The following is a 14,138-nucleotide window of genomic DNA, read 5'->3' on the forward strand; positions in this document are numbered from 1 at the left end:
AGCAGGCATCTGCGTCCCCCAATCCCAGAGTCGGCCCCGTGCACAGCGAAGCTCTCGGCACAATGGCTGGCACACAGAGTGGCCATCAGTACTCTGTGACACATGCACAGAGTCCAGGCTACATCTGCCCTGCCACGACGGCAGCAGCCCAGGTGAGCTGGACCAGGGAGAGAGCAAGGCACCTGCGGACCCAGAGAAGGGGCCACAGTGCAACAGAAGGGCAGCTCTCACAGGCTAGGACTTGACCAATGAAAAGGACATTCCTCTCTAATTGCCCCAAACTGGCTACATAATTTACAGAAAGAAGTAACTGCCACCAAGCCGCAGAAAGCCAGCAAATCGCAGGTATTTTCTTCAAAGTCAGATTGAGGTTAGACCCAGAGATCTTGACTCTTGCTTTGTGACACTTTCCGGGAAGCTTAGACTGAAGTGCACATTCCACAGGACCCTTCACCTCACAGACAGGGAAACTGAGGCCCAGGGTAGAAACCCAGCACGGGCAGAGCTTCTCGAATCTATCACCTCACGCGACACCCCTGGTGTGACTTAGGGCCCCATTTCCACTGAGAGGATCATAAATCCCTGCATGGATGCAGGCTCTATGAACACTGTCCAAATGACTGGGCATTTTTTAAAGGTCTCTTTAGGGGAAATGGCAAAATTGCCTCAGCAGCAAAATAATCCCAGAAGTTATTCCACAGTCTACTGAGGACAACTTAAACCTTATACTTCATAGCTATAATTAAACAGAAAATACATGAAATAACTTGGACCCACACACAAGCTAAAAGCTTAAAGGAAAAGTGAGGAGGAAAAAAACAAAAAAATCCCTCAACCTGCATCTGCTCCAACAAGCCGGTCAAGGTCTGCAGCCAGGTCATGGTCTGGATGTACTGCTCCGTGTTCATGATTCTGAGCTCCGACCTTAACTCGGGGATGATGGCACCAGTCCGCCAGCCATGCTTCAGGGTCAAATCCTGATCACAGAGAGGCAACATCAGTCTCAACAGAGCCCAAACATGTCATTACCTTTCCCAGACACAAGAAGCATTCATTTAAATTACTTTTTAATTACAGTGGTTAGTTATTAACCAAGCTGAATTCAATGAATTACACTTAATTAAAACCAATTTGGCCCCAAGCTTTGACCATTCCACCCTAGGAAAGTTTCCGTTCTGGAAATAATTGCTGTGAATCACAGCTCCTGCGGAAGCTCAGGGAGTGGAATCATTAACCAGGGCCTGTGGGGGCCAAACCCACGTGGTCAGGGAGAAGCTCAACCTAAAGGCCAAAATATCCAGACACAGTGACCGTGGAGGTGGCAGGGGACATGACCCTCGTTACCTACTGCCTTCCAGCGCTGGGAATCCTGCAAGGAGAGATCTGCGCTCGCTCCACAAAGAAAACCTCGTTCCACAAGGAGCCGAGGGTGGCAAGCAATACCAACCTCCCAGACTCGTCCCCAGGGTAGGTTAAAGCCTAACTCCCATCACACCAAGGGCACAAAAAGCCTCAGTGGCACATGGTGGCTGTTTCCTGGAAGTGACCAGCCAGCCAGAGCTGAACGGAGGCTTTCCAGATTTTTATGTTCCATCTTTGTTTTATGAAGTACTGATTAAAAAGGAGTTAACACGGGCATTCGTTTCTTATCTTTACTCAAAAGGAAACACTTTTCTGATCAACTCTTTGAATAAATTTTCAGCTGCCATCATTTTCAAAAGAATTTTTCTCTTTCACAATTCTAAACGATGCTGATCTCTAAAAAGGAGACATTTAGGGCTGGGGCTGGGGCTCAGTGGTAGAGCGCTTGCCTAGCATGTGTGAGGCACTGGGTTCAACTCTCAGCACCGTGTACGAATAAATGAAAGTCCATTGAAAACAAAAAAAAAATTTTAATTTTTAAAAAAGGAGACATTTTAAAATGTGGCCTACTCCAAATTCTAAACAACAGAGAAGTTCCTTAATAAATGGGACTAACACATCTGTCCCCCAACAAATTGAGGAGAAAAGGGGCTGCTCACCGCCAGGTCACTGTATATGTGGTCCCCGAAATACAGCACTCTGGAGCCTCTCCACCCAGTAAGCTTCAAAAATTCATACAAATTGCCCTGTAATAAGAGAAAAAGATATTACATCATATGACAGAGATGGTCCAAAATATTTTTTAAATTTCTAAAAAACTGCTTTTGCTTTTCTAGTTTATTTGAAATATCAAAATATAAAAGCACCTTCATAGGAAAGCTTTTGGACTTTTCTTCTATATTATACATAACTTTTCAAAAAGCCTTCATAATGTAAATATCACTTTGTAACTCTCTTTCTTTTTCTTTTCTCAGTACTGGGAATCAAACCCAGGGCCTCACGCATGCAAGGCAAACACTCTACAGGTAAGCCATATCCTCAGCCCCATAACTACTTTTAACATGCTATGGTCAACTTTCCAAATCAATAAATATTAATCTTGATGTAATTACAGTAGCTGTGAAGTACCATGATTCCTTTTACAACTGCCACAATGTTGAATGTTCACACCATTATCTATAAAAGTGACTTCATGATAAACATTCTTATAGCAAAGTTTCATTGGATGCATCTTGATTTTCTTAGGCTAACTTCCTAGAAGTGAAATGGCTATACCAAAACTAATTTTTACAAGGCCTGGAAAATACATTTATTGCCAAATCTGGCAGGTTGTCATATACCCACCAAGAACATATCAGTTTGTAAGGAAAAAAAAACTTCAATAACATAATAATATTAGGTCAGCGGGTCAATCATTCATTCAAACCCTGAAAGCCTTGTATGTCACCAAATACATTGAGACTGTACAGAAAGTGTATCTCATCAGGAAATGATTATCAATTTGGATGAGTAATACACCATGATTAATGCTCCTTAACAAGAATTCTCCAAGGTTTACCACTGGCATCTTAAATTTTATGAGCCAAGAAAGGTAATGCTATAAAGTTTGTTTTTAAAAACAATTCAATTGAGTTAATTTAGATACAAGCATTTTGAAAATATATTGACTTCAGCCTAAGTTTTACCACCAAGTTATAAGCAGTCAATTCAGGGGCTCAAACTGCGCCAGGCACACAGCAAGCCTTGGTGAACGTCAGCCATTGATTATCATGACCGCTGGCCACAAAGCAAAGCAACACAGAGGACAAACTGGTCAAGAGATACCTGCTTGTAAATCTGGCCTTTCTGCAACTTGTGGATTTTATCCCAGAGTAAGACACCCTTCTCATTCACCTTTCGGAAAGGTCTAACAACAGAAATGGGAAACATATATGTGATAACGGTTCAGGCCACTTGCTCCAGGAGAAATACAGATGCTCCCTGACGACAGGAAGAAGCTCCCTCGATACACCTAACACATCCCAGAGCCCAAATCTCCACCACATCCTCTGACCTGTGCAATTCACCCTAGATGATGCGGACCACCAGCAGCAGGTGATTCATGAAGAAAAAAACAAAGAAGAACTCCAGGGTCAGATAAATCTAGGAAACACTACACACTGCCTATGTCCCTCTTAAAAAGTTACTGACGGCTTTGAAGCAAGTCCTGCTCTAAATACGTTTTCTAAAGATTTCCCAAATTTATCTGGTCATACAGAAAACCTGTATCACAAAAAAGTTTGTGGAAATATTGCCTTAGTACATTTATCCACGAAATTCAGTCATTCTGGATATAAAACAAGTCAAAGGACCAGAAGTACTATTTTAGAATGGAAAATGGACCAGAGAGATAAGGCCACATTCCTGTGGCTGGTACCCTCGGGGCTCAAAGTGCCTGTCTGCCTTTTTTTTTTTTTTTTTTTTTGGTGGTACTGGGAATTGAACCCAGGGCCTTGGGCATGCAAAGCAAGCTCTCTACCAACTGAGCTATATCCCCAGCACCTTGCCTTTCTTTTCTTTAAGTAACACCTATTGGGATTATTTTTCCAATTAAAAAAAAAATAAGCTCACTACAGAAAATCTGAAAAATGCAGAAAAAGGAAGCAACCCTAATTCCAGTACCCAGGTAGAAACACCTAACATGTCAATATATCAGTATGTCTCCGTCTTTACATAAAATCAGTTCCCTCTTTTTTTCTTTTCTTTTCTTTCTGGTAGTACTGAGATTGAACCCAGGTCCTTGTATATGTGAGTCAAGCACTCTACCACTGGGCTGTCTTGCTAAACTGCTCAGGCTGACCTCAAACTTGCAATCCTCCTGCCTCAGCCTCCTGAGTAGATGGGCGTACTGGCATGTACCTCCATACCTGACTATTTTCCCTATTTTTTATGAACATAAAATGAAGATCGAGATCACTCTGTGCACACTGGTTTACATCTCTTTTTCTCTAATATTATGAGCGATTTTTCAGGTGATGACATCCTCTTAAGTACATCATTTTTCACAGTAATAAGGCATGCCCCCTTCTTTCTTTTTCCTAGCTATTTCTTTGTGTGTTTGGGGGACAGGGTCTTTGTATGTTGCCCAGCTGGCCTTCCACTTGCAATCCTCCTGCCTCGGCCTCCCAGTTACTGGACTACAGGCACACACCACCATGCCCAGCTCCAAATACATCATTTTTAAAGGCTGCCTAACATTCCCTCATGTGAATGCTCGGATTAACGAGTCACCCCTGCTGCGGGAACTCTAGGTTGTCTCTGACTTCTCGATGTTATGACAGAAGGATGGACACAGGTGGAGGGTCACTTAGCATTTACTCCAGGCATTCAGGCACAATAAACAGTGCACTGAAGGCAGGGGAGTACTCTACGGACACCCCTCACCTCCAGGTAGAGCCCAGGCCCCCAGCCCTCCACTGAATGAGCGGCAGGGAGGAGAGGAAGTTCCTGGCCAAGGCAGACCCGCCTTCTTCTCCTGACCACAGCGGGATCTAGGGAGAAACGCAGGAGTGTTTTTCGTCTTGTCTTCCTGGTGCTAGGGAGTGAACCCGGGGCCTCATGCGTGCCAGGTAAGTGCTCCACCACCGAGCTGCAGCCACGCCCCAGGTCCTGTGACAGCACTTCATCTGCGGCCAAGCAGCGAGCCCACATTCACGACTGTGTCTGGTCACACTCGAGTTCTTCCCCTTCATTCTCTGACCCCTGCCCTACAGTTTTCAGTCTCTACACGTGCTTTTGGGTTTTTTCCTCTTCCTCTGGGAGTCACTGTGACACTCCAAAAACTGGAACTTGGCATCAGCAGAGGAACACAGTGCATCCAGCACTAACTGCAGGTCCCCGTGTGCTACAAAACAAGCCATCATCTCAGATGCTCAGGATTTTGCCACTGCACATGAATTTACAGCAGCAAAGGAATAAAACCAAGTGCCCGGGAAGACAGACACTCACCTCCGCTTATCATTGAAGAAGTTTGGCTTCTCAGCCTGAACGATGACCACATCGAACAGATCCCTCCAGTCTTTCCCAACAATATACCTCATCCCTTTGTCCCTAGAAGAATAAGTCAGTCAGGTTAGCTGAACATCAAAGGATGAACTACTTTTGCAACTATTTCTTTCCAAATACTAAAATAAGTGGCATAAGAGAAGCGAGCCAGACCAAGGGAGGAAACAGAATGACTTACACGAAGCTACTGGGGCTGTTGGTGATGAGAAACATCTTCTTGCCATGATCGGCCAGCTTGGCCAACACCGCACGGGTCTGCTCAGCGTAGCAAATGTACTTTTCTAAGACCAAGAGAAAAATGCACACAGATTCAGCATGAAATTGGTCTATCTGCTAACGCTTACTAAATGGGGCACACGGGCCCAGGACTGCCCTAGACACAGGGGGAATAAAAGTCTTAAGGAAGCCTGGTTCAGGGTGGGGTATGGGTGGCCAGTGCTTCAGTGACGAAGACCCTGCCTCCTATGGCTGCAGCTGCCAGTTCCTCCTTTCCTTTTGAGTCAGAATGATGTCAAGTTGTGGGTCAGGGTCCTCACTTGGCACTCAGGTGCATGCAGCCCCCACTCAGCCCCTGGCAGGCAAAGTAAAATGCCAGCCCAGCATCGCAACACACAGGTACTGTCGAGTACATACCGATGTCTGCTTCAATTGCTCTGTACATTATTCCTTTGATGTGGACATCCCGAATTGAATCCTGTCCAAAGATACATTTTTAATCAGCGAAAGTGGGACTGGAATAGCTAGGGTAACAGTCCAAGTGTAACAGCACCGGAATTAACTTCTGCCTTTCTAAGCCCAGCAATCTGGCACTACATAAAACCTACACTTACTGCACTTATATTAGGTGATCCCTTGGGGGAAAATGAAGTTTTTTGCCATGACAGAAGCAGTTTCCAAAGCAATTTTCCAAAGGTTTGCTTGGAAAAGGCAATCTGTGCAATTCCAAATAAAGTTTTGAAATTTTAAATTAGTCATAAACACAGAATAAAAATATTTTAGTGTGGAAGTACGTATCTTTTAAAATACAAGTATCTTGGGCCCAGTGTGGTGGCTTGCTTCTGTAGTCCCAGCTACCTGGAAGGCTGAGGGGGGAGGATTACTAAGACTAGGAGCTTGAGACCCATCTGGGCAACACAGTGAGACCCCCATCTCAAAATTAACTGATTAATAAAACATATGCTACCTGCATATGTATATGCATAAACATATTTATGTCTTATATAAGTGTATAAATGCATATCAAATAACAAGCATTTTAAGTATTAATAAAGTTCATATGACTTAATGAATGTAATTATGAATGTAAATTGGAATATATAATTTATAAATTTATAAATAATGTGTACCTATGCATGTAAAGATTCTTGTCTGTCTACATCCCTCTCCACTGGTATTCCTCAAGGGCTCCAGGAGAGCCTTAGACAGCCATATGGAACTTCAGTGGGCAAGAAAAAAAGATATCCTGTTATCCAATCTCTCCCCACTCCCCGTAACTATGCATTTTTATGAGGTACAGTGTGCACCCCACAAATATGTACAATTATAAACTATCAGTTTAAGAATAAAACTTTAGGGCTGGGGCTGTAGCTCAGTGGCAGTGCGCTTGCCTAGCTCTTGTGAGGTACTGGGTTCGATCCTTAGCACCACATAAAAGTAAAATAGAGGCATGCTATCCATCTACAACTACGAAAAAAAAGAAGAAAACTTTAAAATGCCCCACCACTTCAGGAGCCCAGACCCACAGCTGGGGGTGTGAATGGCAGGTCTTTGGGGTCCAGGCTCAGGGTAAGGTGGGTCCACGTTGCCCCTTTGGCTGGGTACCCTGGCCTTTTGGTCAGAAAGGACCAGAAATCTAGACCTCAGTGTGAACCCCATCTTGCTTTAACAAAAACCCGGTTTCCACTTCTCTTGACATATCAGATCTTTCTCAATGACTTGCAAACCATAAACAAAAGCAAGCCAGCGAAGACACCAAGTCACACCCCCAACCCAGACAGAGGGCCACAGCCGGCTGCCCCTCTGGGCTGAAACCGAGGCCTCTCCACACACCTTGACGTCCTTGTACAGGTGCACAGGCTCGTAGTCGATGTTGTTCTTCAGAAAGTGCTCGTTCACACAGGACAGCAGGGTCATCTCCGGCAGGGAGAAGATGTCCATGAACTGCTTCATGGTGTTGCCGTGAGAGCTCTGCGGAGGAGGATGCCTCAGATGCAGGGTCCACCTTGGCAGGGCTCCTCGGTGACAGCTTCCGTGTCTACCTTAGAGCCCTCGCCACAAAAAAGAGGGAGGTCCCAGCAATCCGACTGTCTGCCCTGCTCCTTATCCTTCACCGCAGAGCTGACGTCTCACGCTGGGCACACGAGGACATTCACGGAAGTGGCTGATTCTCCCCAGCCCAACCCCGCGCTCAGTCCAACTTCCTGCTCCACTCAGGAAAGAGGACACAGCAGTCAGAGGGCCTGTGCTTCCCCTTCAGGGAAGTGTGGTGGGCAGCCAGCAGGGTGACAGGAGCAGCCTGGCCTCAGTCCCAAACTCACCCCAGAAGCGGGGACAGGCCTGGAGCTGGGGGCAGACAGGGGTGGGCTAAAGGGATGGGAAGAGCCTCCCTAGGTAGTGGGAGAGGGGTAACGGAGAACCACGGAGGAAGCCAGGGTGACTTCTACCGCTAGCCTCTCTCAGCTCCAGACCCTGCGGCACAGATTCCCCCATCAGCCCCACAGGAGCAGCGGGGAGCCCGGGTAAGGCCTGTGCCCACGAAGGCCACGTGCCTAGGAGGAAAGAAGCTGCTCCACAGGCAGCGCCTCGGGTACCTTTCCGTAAAAGTCGCTCATCTGCTCCAGGGGCACGTGGGACCCCTCATACATCTCAATGACTTCCTCATCTGGGACCACACTGAGGCCTCTGGAAAAAGCAGAAGGGGCCGTTAGAGAGCCGCTGGAAAGCAGCGACCTTCAGACTCTGCCCACGGTTGGGACTTGCCTCCAGGTGGGAGGCACTGTTGGCGCCAACGGGTGACATGTTCCACGGTCAATGCCACAGACAACAGGCTCTCAGAGGGGCAGCTGCTATGGCACCATGGGGGCATCGCAGGTAACAGCAGGGCCCCGCTACGCACCAGACAGGAAGCGTGCCCGCATAGTCACTGTTCCCAGCCACCCGAGGAGGGACACCCTATTACTATCCCAGCTTCCAGGTGGGGCAACTGAGGCAAAGGAAGGCCATATACTTTGTCCAGAGTAGAAAGTGGCGGGTCAGGGTTAGAGCCAAGTTTTCCGTGGCTCTAGGGCCCAGGCTCCTAAGCCGCTGGGACAGGAAGTCTCAGAGGACTTGCTCTGAGGGAAGCTGTTCCTTTTTAATATTCTCAACATGCTAGGGCAGAGGAAGGCTGGTTTTCCCTCCATCGCGGCCATCCTCCTGCTCTCTGACACTCTCCCTGAGGTGGAAGACATGAGACACAGAAGGGAGGAAGCTTGGTGACACCTCTGCAGAGAGAAGGACCCCAGTGACATGTGCCGTGGAAGGCCAGTTTCCTCAGCTGGGAAAGACGAAGACCTGTCCCCGCCCACCTCTGGCATCTGCCCGTGAATCCAGCTCCTCCACAACCAGGGAAGAACAGGAGTTCTGGAGCCTGAGTCTGGGTGTCACCCGGCTCTGCAACTGGTGACTGGAGCAGGTGCCACCTGCCTGACACCCTGGAGTGACCCGAGGGGAACACCTGCTCCTCTACCCCTTCTCCTGAGAAATAAAACCAGTCCTCAGGAACCCAGACGGGCAGAGGCCACGTCACACCACGCTTCAAGAACCAGGCGACGCTGGAGAATTTTTATCACTAAGTTGAACAGGCTGTGCAGCCGGCAGCGCCACCTGGCCAACGCCAAAATGCACACACGGCTCAGCTTCTGGCCCGACGTGCAACGCTGACGGAAATGCCCCGCATGCACGCTCGCGAGTGGCTCTGCTGACGCTTGGCCTCCGATCCTGACGGACCTGCTGCAACGGTGGCCTTGGAAAACAATAGCAGTGCTGTACTCCTTTAGCTTGCCCCCGAAATCAGGTAAGGCCTATGCCAAACTGGACCATTCCAGACAGTGGCCCTGAAGGAGTGGCAGGCAGGTGTCCCGCGGCTCCAACCTTAGGAAGGAAAGGAACTCCGCTGGGTGTGAGTAAATGCCCTGTACCCAGACACAGGCCCAGGACGGTCCTCTGGACGCCACTAAGACACTCGCACAGGTGTGTGGCCAAGCGGGCAGCATCCTTGAAGTCCAAGTGACCACAAGTCAGCTCAGAAGTGGAAAATCATGGGTTGCAGTGAGCTGAACCCCAGGGGGCCACCCCTGCAGACAGAGAGCCCACCCACCGATCCAGTCTCAGCACGGGGACCACATGGCCATGCTGGAACCCTGCAGCCTAAACCAGTGAAACCAAAAGGAAAAGCAATCACCCAGCCCCATGCCAGGCAATGAGGACCATGGCTGCCAAGACGTGAACGCATCTGCCCGGTGCAAACCCCAGCTCCCTAAGCCCCGAGGGAGTCACCGACTCTACAGGTGAAGACTCAGATGGGGCAAGCGGCCCAGGAACACGGCTTCTTATTCTGACACTGCAGCAGGAGGAGACAGCAGGTGAGCGGCTCTCAGGGCACCTGCAGGCAGGCAGGGCCAGGTCCTCCTGATGGCTCTGCACCCAGGCAGTGCTGCACAGCGCCTGAGCTTTCCCCTCCCTGTGAGGCAGGTCCTGCTCAGGGCTGAGGTCACCGTAGGGCATTTTGGCGATCACGCCAGTGACTGTTCCACACGCATGGTGCCCCTTACCACCTGGCACTTGCTCTTTCTCATCTGGGAAATTTCCTAATTGGTTTTAGAACAGGAAAGATCACGGCCTTGCCTCAGAGGGTTTGGTCTTAATGACCTTGCTTTTCCTGGCTCTGGCCTCTTGGTATCTCTGTGAACACCAAGTCTTTGAAGGCTGAGGTGACCAGCCAACCTCCTGGCTCCGGGTGTGTTAATTTAGTCATGGAGACTGGTCTAAGTTTTAATTCCCAATTTCTTAACCCCGTAAGACCAAGGATGACCTTCACTGTCTCAGGGGAACTACTGGACAAGTCATTTACTCTCTCTGGGACTCGCTGTCTTCATTCTGTAAATGGGAACAACACTAGCTACCTCCTGGTATTACCAAGAAGGTTAAATGAGCAACTATGTAAAGAACAGCTGGTAAGGAAAGTACTGCTTTGCAGAAAAACACAAGAGCCCAGAGAGAAGGGTGCATGTCTGAACCAGGAGGCTCCAAGTCAGAAGAGCTGATGGAGATTTCAGACCTGGCCTTGCCTTCCCCTCCTCCCTCCCACGCAAGTTCTGCATAATTTGGGGCAAACATCAGGGTCTATTAGCAAAGAAGTGTATGTAGGAATTACGGTGTAAATGTTAAGTGGTTTAAAGGAAGAGAAGTTACAATGGGAATATTTTCAATGAAGGAACAACTTTAAACTTCAAAGTTTGCTAAGCATGGTACTACCTTTCTGGAGGTCAATGAAACCATTTCAAAAGCCTTAAAATGACTACATTCACCCAGCAATTTTACTTCTACAAATTTTTCCTAAGAAAATAATGAGAGCAGCACACAAAAATATATGATTATATTTAATGTCACTTATAAAACAAATGAAAGGATTATCTTTGCTAGCACAGCTTAAAGTAGATTCACTACCAAAAGTAAAGACAGATGTGCTGTGTCTCTGATGAGCCCTCAGATATTCAGAAAGGTCACACTGCATAATAGCCAAGAACGAACTCTTGGTCACAAGTCCTAGGCCTGAATTCTAGTCCAGACATTTTTCTTGCTATAACCTTGGGAAAGGTATTTAACATCTCTCAGACTAATAAGAGTGCCTACCACATGAGGTTATTCTGAAGATCAAATGGGTTTACTCAAATCAAGACCTTATTTGGGACTGGAACTGCAGCTCAGCAGTAGGGTGCTTACCTAGCGTGTGTAAAACCTTGGTTCAATCCCCAGCACCACACACACACACACACACACACACACACAAGAAAGAAAGAAATGCTTATTTTAAAACAGTGCCTAGGCCTATCCATACATAGCAAGACCCAATATTTGTTAGCAACTATTTAATCCTAGTGACATTACTGTCATTACTACCACCACCTCCTCTCCCTCCTGGAACACTATTAAAATGACAGTTAAAAAGCCAAAGAAAATAAGAGCAAAAGATGTCAACAGATAAGACATTTCAACACTGGAAAACAAACAGTGGATGCAAAGGGGGGTACCTGAACTACCAACCACGAGGGCAGAGGCATCGTTCAAGAGGACACGGACAAAATGATTAACCCCCACAGAGCTCCAGCCAGGCTGAGCACTCAGAGGGGCTGGAAGCCCCTGCAGGATGGACTCCAGCAAAACGAGGGCGTAAAGGCAGACAGAGGAACAACGAGTGGAAACCAGGAAAAGGGGAGTGGCAGGGGGACGTCCTCAGGAAGAAACCCAAGGGGTTCAGAGCAAGAGGGAGAAGAGGAGAGAAGGAAAAAACAAGAAAGCAACAGATTATCAAAACATCTGAATTACTGGAAAATAGCTACATACTTGACATGCGGGAGAACACTTGAAAACAGTAGGACGCCTAGGCAGAAAACCAAACCAAAAGGGAGGTTCCTGAGTCCATAAGAAAACCACACACGGCACCAGGGAGAAAACAACCGCAGCACGCTACCTGGCTCTAGAGTGAACGAGACTTGCAGAGCCCTGAGGGAACAAGGACTGGGGTGGCGTGAACAGCGTGATGGGGTCTTAATACCAAACCATGGTCCCACGAACACCAGCCCCTCTCTCCAACTGCCCACTCCCTCCAAACCCCTCGCCAGGACCCCCACTCAGCTCGCAGCCTTTGCCTCCAAAGCGGCTCCTCCTGCGGAGTCCTCCAGAGGGCTCCCGAGTAGCCTGAGGGCATTCCCGCCACCAGCCACCCGCACTCTGGGCTGCAGTGGCTCACTCGAGGGTCCCACCCACGCTCCCAGCTCCTGGAGAGCAGCCTTGTGGGCCAAACCCTCAGCAGCTAGCATGGCAGCCTGGAGAGATTTTCTTGAACAGAGTGAATGAAGGAATTACAATGCACACCCCGCAGCTCTCCTATCACCACACAGTCTGGGGGTCCTGAAACCCAAACCACTCGGCCACTGGGATGAATGACATTTATCTCCTTGTGTTCTTACCTGTAGACAGTTCCCAGCTGGATGTAATGGAAAGCATCAATCTTCATCAACACTGCCTTTAAAAACATAAACACACGCCCATGTAAACAACATGCACCAATCTGCACAGGAAATGAGCAACCCAGGGGTCGCGAGGAATCCCCCCCACAGTAGGATGCCCTGCAAGGGGGCAGTTTCTGAAAGTCTTTCTTGTTATTTGAAGTGCTTTTGAGGAGTGTGGTTGTGGCTCAGTATGTGGGAGGCACTGGATTTGATCCTCAGCACCACATAAAAACAAATAAACATACTGTGTCCGTCTACAAATTTTTTTTAAAAATAAAGTGCTTTCTAAGGAAATGGCCTATCAGTCAAAAAAAGAAAGAAAGAAAGAAATAGAAATAGAAATAATGGCAACTGGCTCCTCCTCCAAACACTGAAAATGACCACTGGGACCAAGCCATGCTCCCCAACAGCAACGGCGCTCATGCTTCTCGAACGCAGAAAGGTTTTACCCAAGAATATCGGAGTCATCTGGTTCTGCAGCCTCAGTGAACTAGATTTGAAGCTGATTTATCAGTTCAGCAAAGAGCAGCACCAAGACCACTAAGGACCATTTTCTTTTCAAAGACCATGGGACTGAGGGAGAGCAGGAGAATGACCTACCCGCTGGACGTCATAGTGCAGCCCCCGGATGGCAAAGTTGGGGTCGTACTCATACTTCCTGATTTCCACGGGATACTGCGAGAGAAGAAATTTAACAGGTTTAGCTAACCGAGTTCTGCGTTCAGGATTGCGTCCACGCCAGCCCCTGGTACCAAGACCGTGGGAGCCCAGCACTGCGGCAGGGAGGCAGGGTCAGAGGGACAAATCACGGCTTGCTCCTCTGTGCCTCCAGGCCACAGAGCCTTGGTCCTGCCCAGCACCCTATTCATCTGTCCAAGCAGGGGTCAAGCTTCATCCCCCTCCTCCATCTTCTCCCACGTGAACTCTGTCCCCACTGCCCTCCCTGCCTATTACGGTATGGATGTGAGGTGTCCCCCCAAAGTTCACACGTGAGACATGCAGGAAGGTTCAGAGGAGGAATGACTGGGTTGTGAGAGTCTTAACACAATCAGTGAATTAACCCTGATGGGATTAACGGAGGGTCGCTGGAGGCAGGTGGCGACTGGGGCGTGGCTTCGGGTGTAGAGTTTGTATCTGGAGAGTGGAGTCTCTCTGCTTCCTGATCACCTGAACTGCTTCCCTCTGCCACACTCTCCTGCCATGATGTTCAGCCCCACCTCGAGCCCCGAGGAAAGGAGCCGGCCTTGTTTGGACTAAGACCCCTGAAACCCTGAGCCCTCAAATAAACCCTTCCTCCCTTAAAATTGTTCTGGTCAGATCTTTCCGTCACAGCAGTGAAAAAGCTGAATAAGACACCGCCCTCTGCCACCAGCTCCCGGATCCCCAAGGCCCCTGAAACTCCTCTGCTTCTCCCTGCTCCACCCCCTCCTTCCCTTGCTTATATGGCTGCTGAGGCGGGAG

General features: G+C 48.4%; 1 protein-coding gene across 1 annotated transcript in view; it reads right to left on the reverse strand.

Annotated features, from left to right (window-relative positions):
• The window catches only part of Nt5dc3 (5'-nucleotidase domain containing 3), a 57,351-nt gene that overhangs the window by 10,496 nt on the left and 32,717 nt on the right, over nt 1-14,138 (reverse strand). Inside the window, exons 3-12 of the mRNA XM_047550625.1 lie at nt 13,278-13,352; nt 12,636-12,691; nt 8,217-8,307; nt 7,456-7,593; nt 6,040-6,100; nt 5,585-5,687; nt 5,350-5,451; nt 3,187-3,268; nt 2,022-2,108; nt 837-977 (exon numbers count right to left, since the gene is read on the reverse strand). Of these exons, the coding sequence (XP_047406581.1) occupies nt 837-977; nt 2,022-2,108; nt 3,187-3,268; nt 5,350-5,451; nt 5,585-5,687; nt 6,040-6,100; nt 7,456-7,593; nt 8,217-8,307; nt 12,636-12,691; nt 13,278-13,352 (936 nt within the window). The remainder of the gene's footprint in view (nt 1-836; nt 978-2,021; nt 2,109-3,186; nt 3,269-5,349; nt 5,452-5,584; nt 5,688-6,039; nt 6,101-7,455; nt 7,594-8,216; nt 8,308-12,635; nt 12,692-13,277; nt 13,353-14,138) is intronic.

The sequence above is a fragment of the Sciurus carolinensis genome, chromosome 4 (assembly GCF_902686445.1).
Source record: "Sciurus carolinensis chromosome 4, mSciCar1.2, whole genome shotgun sequence".
NCBI classification, from domain to species: Eukaryota; Metazoa; Chordata; class Mammalia; order Rodentia; family Sciuridae; genus Sciurus; species Sciurus carolinensis.